Source organism: Mytilus galloprovincialis, chromosome 5 (genome assembly GCF_965363235.1).
Source record: "Mytilus galloprovincialis chromosome 5, xbMytGall1.hap1.1, whole genome shotgun sequence".
NCBI classification, from domain to species: Eukaryota; Metazoa; Mollusca; class Bivalvia; order Mytilida; family Mytilidae; genus Mytilus; species Mytilus galloprovincialis.
In genome coordinates, this window is record NC_134842.1 from 38638733 (window position 1) to 38650780 (window position 12048).

Below are 12048 nucleotides of genomic sequence, written 5' to 3' on the forward strand. Positions count from 1 at the left end.
GTGTCTCCAGAATCGTGTCCCCCTAGCGGTTTCTTTGTAGGAAAGTGGTTTCGGGGGTTGGAAACTCACTTTTTTGGACGATCAATGCATTTAAATGTGACATATGGTTGGACCCCCTCCTCCACCCCACAATCTCCTAGATTGTGAACGATTGTCTCTTCGGTTTACCAATTGGAAATTCAGTTGCTTCTTGGAAACTCAAGACCTTGAATTTCATTTCAACTTGAAGACTAATTTGCATGTCAGGCAAATGTATTTTTTTTTTTCGAACTGTCGGGAATAACATGAAATTTTTCAGTTGTACAGAAGGAAGCATATTGGACAAAACTGGACATTAAAATTTTTTAGCGACTTAATATTTTCCTTAAAACAATATATCCCAATTTGTCTGCTATTATTGTTTCCTCGTTCAACTGAATTGTAAGTATTTAACCTTAGTAGTATAACAGATCACTAAAACCAATTCAAGTTATATGTTTAAATGTACAATAAATCAAAAGATGACGAATATTTGTACCTTGACATTTACAATTGGTACTGTTTAGCTCGTCAAAACATCCTGTTTAAATGCACTTGTACGAATCCTGTAAACGGATCTCGTTCACATGTATTTCTAAAAAAAAAAATTGTTATTGTAACGAAAGGAGTCATACTATATTTTAACAAATGAAAATAACTTTAACAAACTGAATAAATTATAATGTAGAGATGAGTCTTATATCCTACAAGTGAACGCTTTATGCATGTAAAAGGAAAGGGAAGAGTCAACAGTTTGTAAACTTATTTTGCAGTGGGTAAGGTGAAATATTTAGTTTGTTAACTTGTATTTAATCCTAAATATTAAAATTAAATTCTAGATTTTATTCATCTAGACATAAGGAATATATAGTTATTGTGCGTATGTGAGTTAGGTTAAGGGAAGTATTGTTAAACGATAACATTTTTTATGTTCAACACATATTCTTCTAAATCATTAAATCTTGAATTTCTCTTTAAACGAATTTTGTAGGAAATGGTGAGTACACATTTAAAAGTTGTTTTATTGGCTTATTGTGACAAAATTAGTATTGAATTATTATTAATATTGTATTATTATAGTTTAATTGAAAAAAAATCATGAAGAACAAATTTCTTGCGTTTTTTTTTTTTTTTTGTTTTTTTTTTTGTTTTTGCGTTTTTGCTATTCATAGGACAGTTCTGTCATTTTGAAATTGATCTAATGAATTTTAAGTTTATGGGCTTGTTATGGTCTGAATTGTAACAATGGGACGAAATCAGTTACAGATTATTTTCCAGAAATTAGTACACATTTGCAACTATTTATCAAATAAATGGCATATGAACAATATTGATTCACGAAAAAAAAAGACAGAGAGAAGTTACACAATGATTATGTACTAACTTTATAGGTTTTCCCAATTATGTATTGTGTAAACTAGCGTAAAGCGGGAAGGAAAATCGGAAATCAAAACACTTAAGCTAAATATTATCTCATTGTTTATGTTACATAATTCATTCAGTTTTGCAAAGCAACGTTATTGTGAAAAGTCATGTGGAAAGCCAGTCCAAGGTGTGTCAGTGGCGCTGCCGTCAGTAAACTTCTACAGTGTACACTTTCCGACAAACCATGTAATGATTACGATTTCTGTGACTGGCTGTGGACAGAAACGAAAGACAAAAGGATGAAAGCATTAAACACCAACTTTGTTCAAGGCGTTAAAGATGGAATGCTCCATCCAACGTCTTTTGGTAAATAAATTAATAAATCATTTTAAAATGCGCTTCGGGTGTAGAAAATTTATAATAAAAAGTGTAATGTTCAATGTATTTTGGTAAGGGACGGTGTATTTTCAGAGGAACCTTTCATAATTTATGATGTAATACACGTTATATCAGTATAAAGTGAGTACAAATTTCATCAATCTTGAAATGAAATGTATAGTAAGTTAATTATATCATTTGTGACGTACAAGAAAAAGATCTAACTAAAGAGTTTATAAAGGTTACGTAGTACAAAATGACTACTGTATTTGTTTAATTTGTAACGATTAAGGTGCATGTTGACAAAGCCTAGTTATGCGGAAACCTTTTTCTTAATCTAAAACGAATAGAAGAGCGTTCATTTTTCGTATTTGTTATACAATATGAAAATAAATGTCTGTTTGCAGAACTATTCAAAACCCTTTTTAAGAAGTCTATTTCACCAAATTATTCTATTACTTGAAGTCATTAATCTGAGAGTTAAACGAATACCATAATTATATTAAATTATTGATTGCCACAGATGCTTACATGTATGTTCTAAATGTTGTTGCTAAAAATCCAGTCATCTATTCAATGATTATGCAATAACCTAGTGCGACAAAAACCGAACTTAACTTGCAAGGCGGACCAGGGCGGATGCAATAGTAGGACAAGGTCTTCCTAACCTTTTAGAGCAACTGCAATCTGATAATTTATGTTGCAGAGATTAATTCAGAGATTAATTCAGAGATTAATTTAATACAGTTATGTATAATTGCTTAATATATAATTGCTTATAATTAATTAACAAAACATCGAATGTTACTTCTAGGTTGTGTCAATACATAACATATTTGACCAATTAGATGCCAAAATACTGTTAATTTCAACTATTAAAGTAGTTGATCAAATTTGGAAAAGACGAAAGGAGGCGAGTTTTTTCAACTTGAAATTGACCTAAAATTTCTTATAGCAATTATCAGGATTCAACAGATTGGGACCAGATATCCAAGCGTCCGTCATGTTTTGACTGATTTTTAGAACATTCAGATATTGTAAAATTTGTATAAATTAGATATTGACAAATCACTTGGAAACTCAACATATACCCTCACGCCACTAAACAATGAGGAAATCCTGAATAATCATAGGTCTGTTCTATGTTCCTTTGGATTTCAACCAAAGATGAAGAACTTGATCTTCCATCACTGTATTGAATACCTAAACTACATAAGTGTCCTTACAAAAAACGGTATATTGCTGGGTCTTCCAAGTGCTCCACGAAACTTCTTTCTAAGTTATTAACATCTATTTTATCAGCAATCAAAGCCGGGCTTCAAATTTATTGTGAAACTGCTTATATCAGAGGTGACGTGAATCAGATGTAGATACTAAAAAATTCCAATTTTTTTTTAGAGTACATACAATCTAACTCTGTTTCATCTTGCAATAGTATTAAAACATTTGGCTTTTCTCATCTTTACACAAGTATTCTACATTCCAAACTTAAAGACAAATTGAAAGAGTTGGTATTGCTTTGATTCATAAAAAAGAATGGCCAACGTAGATACAAATATCTTGTCTTAGGGAGGGATAAATTCTACTTTATAAAGGATAACTCTGATTGAAACAAAAGAATCTCTGAATCTGATATTATCAAGATTCTTGATTTCTTGATTGACAACATATTTGTTACGTTCGGAGGACGTGTATTTCAACAGACTGTCGGCATTCTAATGGTAACCAATTGTGCCCCTCTTCTTGCCGACTTGTTTTTTTTTTATTACCGTGAGGCTGACTTCATACAGGAACTTCTTAGGAAGAAAGATGAGAAGTAGTTAGCAATATCATTAAGGAGGCTCGAGGGTACAAAAAAAATCAGCAAAAATTGAAACATTTGTTTTTTTCATTACAAATTTCATTTGTTACACTATTAGATGTTACTTTATGATATGGTACAAAAATCGACCAAAAAAATCAATTCGTTTTAGACCCAGATGACTTTTAAAATTTTAATATCATTGGAAAAGCTCCAAATTATCTCCCTTTGGTGAAAAAAAAGGCTATTTGTTTTGCATAAAAATTGAAATAACTTTTTTAATTATTCGGTGACCTATATTTTTAATTATTATTTTCAAATGAACTGTACTTTAACTAAACTATTGTAAAATTTAAGCGATTTCTGTAATTTAGTTTTTTTATTTCGATTTTACCTTTTTTCCTCCTTTTAATTTAACAGAAAAAAAGGACCTTAACAAAAAGTGAGCTTAAATTAACGGTGACCCATATTTTTATTTTATTCTTCCATTAGATATAGGATAAAGTTTATTTAAAGAAAAAAATAGCGAAATCCTATATTTAAAAAATGATTTAGACCCGCGAGCCCCCTTAACTTAAATTCAAAATTTGGTAGCTATGTTGAACATATCTATCTTATCGAACTAGAGATGAAAAGTAAAATCACAATATACTGAACTCAGAGGAAAATCTAATCGGAAAATCCATAATCACATGGCAAAATTAAATGACAAAACACATCAAAAACGAAAGGACAAGAACTGTCATATTCCTGACTTGGTACAGGCATTTTCAAATGTAGACAATGGTGGGTTAAACCTGGTGTTATAGCGCTAAACCTCTCACTTTGTTGACAGTTTCATCAAATTCCGTTATATTTACAATGATGCGTGAACTAAACAGACATAATACATAAAATAGTCAAAATATGGGTACAGCAGTCATCATCGTGTAACAATTTTAAAAGGAACAATTTAACAGAACACAAAATCATCTATCTACAAACACATTCATTGATTCGCGTGTCTGACGTCAGAAAATTTATACGTCACATATTTTTGTCGTTCAATGTTTATACAAACAATTTTAAAATTTCACAGCAATGTTAGCATACAGGGTTAAAAAATAAAAAGTATGTAAGAATTAATTTTAGAAATAGACCGAGTTAAAAATAGTCCAAAAGTTTTATTGAATTTATAAGAATCCACAAATAGTTCATTCCACTTCGCGATTGAATAATTTTAACGTTTGTGGTTCAACGTATTTTCTAATCATGATAGAAAAAGGATACAACAGATACAGTTTAGTCGGCCTGATATCTTGACTTACATCTAGAAATTGACAATTGATACGATATTCCCGTGCTTGCTTTTCATATCATGATTTTCTTGATAGAGGGTTGCTGCTCACAAGGAAGCTATTAAGCCAAGAGTTCAAATGGTGAAGTTGAAATCATCCCTTCGTAAATTTTACGTACGCCATCACGAGTTGGTTGACCGTTATGGAATAACCGTTTCACAGATGATATCGGATATGTTCCTTACGTCGTAGCTACAATCCCCTTCCTTTCATGAATGTGACCTACCGAATTAGACTATTTCCCGGATATGTTATAACATGAGCAACACGACGGGTGCCACATGTGGAACAAAATCTGCTTATCCTTCCGGAGCACCTGATCTTACCCCCAGTTTTTGGTGGGGTTTGTGTTGCTTATTCTTTAGTGTTATATGTTGTTTCATGTGTACTATTGTTTGTCTGTTGTTTTTTTTTTCATTTTTAGCCATGGCGTTGTCAGTTTGTTTCAGATTATGAGTTATACTGTCCCTATGGTATCTTTCGTCCCTCTTCTTTGACAAAAACCCAAATGCCCAAGTATTATGTATATTATACAAACTTGCACGTATCTTAGTTATTAGACACATCAGTTTAATTGATTTTGCTTGAATGAATTTTCAGGAAAAAAACAGATCATAGATTAATGCAGTTTTACTGATCTAACTCTGATACTAAATCTTTTTAAGATTTCATTCATCTATACTTGATATATTTCTGACTGTTCGTTTATAAAAGTTACGTAACCGGTTTCGAAATGTGCGTCTGGCGTACCACAAATTATGGTTTTAAGAATCACTCGGTAAATTACACTGCTGGTAGATGTTTTTTAACAGGGGAAATCACCAGCACAGTAGTCAGCCCTTTTTGGTTTTGACATAAATCAACATTAATATATTCATTTTCTGTTGGTTTATTGTTTATTAATGTAGAATTATTGGACACATTGATAATTTTCTACCCCCGGAATATATTACCTTAGCAGTATTTTATGGAATTGTCCGTTTTTAATGCAAACAAGATTTGTATTTGATTTGGCCCTCTATCTAATTTGAATCTGGCGCCACTTATGAGTATTGTGTCGACGAACCACGCATTATGTATGCCAAACTTTATAAGTCTTACACCGTTAGTGAGATAAACATATTGATATGAGACAAATCCCAATTGCCTTGCACAAGATATGTAATAAATGAGTATATTTTGAGCAATAACCAATCACGGAAATGACCTAATATATTCAAACTCATTATTTAAAACGAAGCTAAATAGAAAGGAATATTAGAATATCAGCAACGAAACATAGACAGCAAAGAAATATAGACAGCAAATATGTGTAGACCATTTTAAACGAATTCTTACACTTCACTCTAACTCATAATGAACAAAGTATTTTTGAAATTCAACACCGCCCTCCTGTACTTGATGTTGGTGAAATTAGTCGTCTTTGACCTAAGATGTTACAATTCTCAATGTTTTGTTTTCTCTTTTGTTGCAAGTGTATTTTCTATGTATTTTAGGGGCTTACACTGTGCAAGATGCAGTTTATTGCCAAAAAGCACAGGAATCTCTTTCAGTGGCTGCAAAACGTGACAAAATGGGTCCATTAAAAATATTTCTAGAGCATGAATCGACTGATTACAAAAGGTATTATTATTTTAAGTATGCTTAATTTTAGCCTTTACTAGTCATGATTGATGATTTTCTAAAAATTGTTTAATATTTCACAGCGGTATCATACTTTAAATTCGTTTAAACCTGTTTATTTACTTTTAACCTCAATTATTTATCCCTTATAATTTTTATTAACTATGTATTTGCATTCAGGAATCGCAGATCAAATTTATTCGCTCATTGTGTGTTAATTTGCGTTTTTTTATTGAGTTAAGCATTCCAATGGATATTTTATAGTGTGTTTTTCTATGTTTTGATGTTCTACTATTGTTTCAGATAAGGGAGACGTTTGGTACCATGAAAACGTTTAATCCCGCTGCACATTTTTGCACCTGTCTTAAGTCGGGAATCTGATGTACAGTACTTGTCTGTTTATGTAGTTCAAACATGTTTCTCGTTTGTCGTTTTTATATAGATTAGACCGTTGCTTTTCCCGTTTGAATGGTTTTACACTAGTAATTTTTTGGGGCCCTTTATAGCTTGCTGTTCGCTGTGAGCCAATGTTCAGTGTTGAAGGCCGTACCTTGATCTATAATTGTTTACTTTTATAAATTTTTATTTGGATAGAGAGTTGTCTCATTGGCACTCATACCACATCTCCCTATATGAAATAACGACAAAATTATCTTATTTCTACCTGTGTGGCGTCAAACGCGCAATTCTTTGTCTAAGCTTATATTAATGTACCCATGTGCCTGTCAGTGTAAAGATTGGGTCCCAGCACTTAGAATATTTCAAACCTTTATGGGTTGATTTTACATAAACAGATATAAAAATTAAATCGTATAATAAAAAAGCAAAATGAGGTTGTTAAATTTGATGTATGCCTTTTTGTTACAATTGTTTTGTTTTTTTATAGTGATTAAGGTGGTACCCAACACTTTAACTAAAATTAATTTGGCTCGTTTAATTTTCATTAAATTTTGTCAAAGTATTTACTTTGACCCTTTAACAAAAATATAAAAATTTCAAAAACTTTGAACCAACCGTTTAATCAGAAAAATTACACTGGTTATATAGCAGTTTGACAAACTACAATTTTGATCATTGAGAAGCTTAATATTCCCTTAAGAACACAACGTCATTAAAACGTTCTGCTGATTTTACAGAGTTATCTCCCTGTAGTGTTAGGTACCACCTTAAGATGATTATACAATATTGACTGTTGTACCCCTGCTTTGATATTTTTACCCAATGTGTCTGTTTTCTTCGCGCATCGTTGTCAATATAATTGAATTTGATGCGACTTTCACACAAGTGAAAAATTTAGCTAGCTGTAAAACCAGGTTTAATTCACCATTTTCTACCTAAGACAATGCCTATACCAAGCCAGGAATATAACAGTTTTTATCCATTGGTTTGATGTGATTGAGATTTTGATTTTGCCATTTGATAAGGGTCTTTCCTTTTTGAATTTTCCTCGGAGTTCAGTATTTTTTGTGATTTTACTTTTTTGTATATCAACAAAAGGAAAAATCGAAAACAACTGTCGAATTCTTGACTTTGTGTAGCATTATAAGCGTTTCATGTTATACATGCATCACCCTCATGCGAATTAAAACTTAGTCAAAATGTCACAATCGGGAATATAACACAATCAGCGAAATTTCAGATCACACATGTGTACTGGTTTACTTGGTTGGTGCACTAAGAAATCTTCATGGTAACCGTACAACTTGTGTTGAGTCGATTTCAGCCCTTCTTCCTCATTACTCTGTTAAAGTATTTTTTCTGTAATAAGCATACCTCAATAAAGAAGTCCGTATAGTGTTTTCATGCACTAGCATAACGAATTGATTCAGACATAAAAACGACAAACAATTAAGCAGAGGGTATTTTACTATTGAGTATGAAAAGAAGTATACAGTTGGAACGTTGAAATCATCACGTTAGTCTTCCACCTGTGTAAATATCGTGGAAAATATCAAGATATGAAGAAGGACTTCTACTATCGGTAGTATCCTTAATATTATATAGTTTTTCTGTAATATCTATATGATGACAGTACTCATTGAAATTAACTCTAAAAAATTAGACATATTCTAATGTCAAAAGATAAAATCTGCCGGTTTTGACTGTCCTGGTTTGAAGCAGAGGGCGAGGATACCAACGGGGCAATACATTAGTCAATTGATAAAAATAAAAACGAGGAAATAGACTGACATTAATTAACACACCGCTTAACCAAAAAATAAGAGAACAAAAAGTACCACACCAAATAACTAACAGAAGTCCCTTCTCTACTAGTGCGACCTTATCAGAACCTAAGCGTGCTTGTCTGCTCTACAATCCCCATTGCCATTCTCATTTTTATTTATGTTATATAGCCAATGATGACACTATTTCACTAAATTAGACTAATTATTAGAGGGCCGTTTAAAATAGTTGTCCAATCCACTATTCTATATTATCATGATTATGGTCAAATGTACCAAAATCAATAAATTAGTTGCAGGGAGTTCGCTTCTCAGTTTCAAAATAATTAACTTTTCAAAACACTAGTTCAGTCGGAAACCAGGTTGAAATAGAACAAAAGAATCGAAGTTCTCTATTAGAGAAGGCGATAAATGTTTACTGTATTGTTTACTATAGTGACAAATTTTTAAAAAGTTAATAGAAACAAACAAAACTGCAATTTTCTTCTCAATTACGAGATGTTTTATTTCAAAAACACCATTTGCATAAGTTTTCAATTTATCTAGTACATAGTTAAGCAGAACAATTAGATATCAAGTCGACGACATGGGTATCTTTCAAGTTGGATGACAAAAATGCATAACCTCCGATTTTTTTGAAAAAATTACCACGGACGGAAAAGATATCAATCTATTAGTTCAGTAATTTTCGTGTCTGCCCTTCCATTATGTGACTGAAGAAAAAATTCCAAAAATAGGTAAGAATTGTATCGAAAAGAGAAAATCGAGTGCACCTTTTTATGTTAGGGCGTGTTTGAGTTGAGTATTTTGTCTTGATATCGTTCAAAGTAAGAATATTTCATACATCGTCTCGCTTCAGATTCTATCATTTTTATAAATTAAAGCTACAGGTTGACTTTATAACACAAAAAAATAACAGTACTAAAAGATGAAATATATGGGTCAAGTGAAATACCTATCTAATGAGTCACACAAACAGGGAAGGTGTGTTCGAATAGCTATTTCTTTACTGAAAGTACTTGACGACAGTCTTACAAGTTGGATGATGAAAATGCATATCTTCGAAAAATTCTAATTTTTTGTGTATGATAACTAGGGTTTATAGTCTTCAACCACTAAAAAATCTAGTCTGCCCTTCCACGAAATATTTAATTAGATTTTTTTTAAATGTTTATGATTTTTCGAAAATTCCACCTAAGAACCGATCAGAAAATAGTTTTAAGTTGAATCAATGCAGACAAGATCATTAACTGATGCTCATTAGCTAGTTGATACATTTGTCTTTTAAAATATAACTGACATATAAGGATCGTATTGGTGCAATGTGGATAAATTTATCGGTTTCCAAGAGCAAAATTGGTAGCGCGTCATCGCTACAATGGCTTCCATTTTTACGATTGTGAAAATGAACTGGCGTAATGGGGAGATAATTTTGACGAAGTAGGATCCTGACTGTAGTTAATCTTTATAGGGGATTAATAAAGGAAGCAAAAAAACAGTGTGTTTGTTTTAGAGATATTAGCCATTGAAATTTTGGATGGAAATTGTTCTCTCTTGACTTTTTATAGCTTTATCACTACAAGTTAAAGTTCTCAAAAATTATTAAAGCATAAATTAGATTTTATAAGACTTTTACAAATGGCTTATAACTATACATGCAAAAGATTTATAAAAAGAAAAATAGGGGTCAATGGGCAAATTTTTTTTAAGGCATTCAAATTGATAAAACCAGAGGATTCCGAAAATCTGACAAAAATTCCAAAACATGACAAGCGAACATCCTTTAATCCGCTTTTATTTTAGCTATTACGAAGATTTATTTGACAAATGGCACATAAGAGATGGAAAGGCCATCGAATTGGGAAAAGAATGTCAAGAATATGTTGATATTGTGGCGGATGTGGCATCTAACGATGATGCGTATTACATGTTAGTGGCATTAATTCCATGCGGACGTTTGTGGCCATGGCTTGGACAACAATTGACTGCAGCAAAGGTATATATATAAAATAGGGACGAAAGATACCAGAGGGAAAGTCAAACTCATAGATTGAAAATAAACTGACAACGCCATGGCTAAAAAATACAAAGACTAGCAGACAAATACTAGTACACAAGATACAACATAGAAAACTAAAGACTAAGCAACGCGAACCCAACCAAAAACTGGGAGTGATCCCAGGTGCTCTGGCATGGTAAGCAAATCCTGCTTCGCATGTGGCACCCGTCATGTTGCGTATATTATTTCAAATCCGGTTAACAGTCTTATTCGGTAGGTCACAATCTTGAAAAGGGACGGGTATTGTACTTACGGCATAAGTAACATATACGATATCATCTGTGTAACGGTTATACTATAACGGTCAACCAACTCGTCATTGCGTCCATAAAATTAACAAGGGATGATTTCAACTTCACAATTTGGATTTCTTGGTTTTATAACTTCCTTGTGAGCAGGAACCCTTTATCATGGAAATCATGATAGGGAATACAAGCCATAGAATATCGTATCAATTGGGAGATATATACTCCGTATGCTGGCGCTGCTGGAATGTTGCTAAATAGAAAGGGAAAGTTCCCAATTGGGAAACTGAAATCATCTCTTTTGTGGTAAAGTTTTGTTTTCAGCAGAGCCTCATTGTCAATGCTAGGTGTAAGTCAAGATATGAGGCAGACTTAACTGTATCTGTAGTATCCTTTATCATATATATTTTGCAGATGACCTTAACTTATTGACGTATACTATATCTATTTTTTTCATAATCGTTTTTAAACGTACATCTTGATCCTCTTTCAGTCTTTTTTTATATTGGCATGATGTTTACTCTACAGAAAGAATCTTTTCGGATATAATTCTCTTAGGAATATATACTAGAACACAAAATAATCATATTAAATACTTATTTCATAAACAAAAAATGAATATAATTAATATTAATTGCAATTATTTGTAATAAAATATTATAATGAAATATAGAGTACGATATTAGTTTGGTATTGACCTTTCGTATCACATGCTAATTTTCTTATATTATATAATTAATATTTTCTATTTATTTGTAGCATGATTTTGGGGCATATACTGACTGGTTCAAAGCAAATTTTGATCCTTCTTATGAAGGATATAAGAAGTTGGAAGTCCGTGTGAATGCTGCTTTCTCGAAGCAGGAAATAGATAAAAAGAAAGCTCTGGGTATCTATTCCAAATGCATGAATGGAGAAGCTAACTTTTTTGGTTCAGTACCGATATGAGAACATTCTTCTTGGTTATTTTTACCTAAAAGGTGACGATAAAAAAACCAAGGAAATATAAATTAAATTAGATAATAAAGGTGAAATGTAA

General features: G+C 32.0%; 1 protein-coding gene across 2 annotated transcripts; it reads left to right on the forward strand.

Annotated features, from left to right (window-relative positions):
• The first annotated feature begins 568 nt into the window (after positions 1-568).
• Positions 569-12048, forward strand: LOC143075778 (uncharacterized). Of its 2 annotated transcripts, none has more exons than XM_076251338.1 (5): positions 569-794; positions 1521-1749; positions 6396-6522; positions 10509-10701; positions 11769-12048. In XM_076251338.1, exons 2-5 carry the CDS (start codon positions 1551-1553, stop codon positions 11955-11957), a joined length of 708 nt encoding a protein of 235 aa, XP_076107453.1. In that variant the 5' UTR covers positions 569-794; positions 1521-1550; the 3' UTR covers positions 11958-12048. The 2 variants fall into 2 exon arrangements, with proteins under 2 accessions (XP_076107453.1, XP_076107454.1); XM_076251339.1 differs by having other exon boundaries at positions 663-799.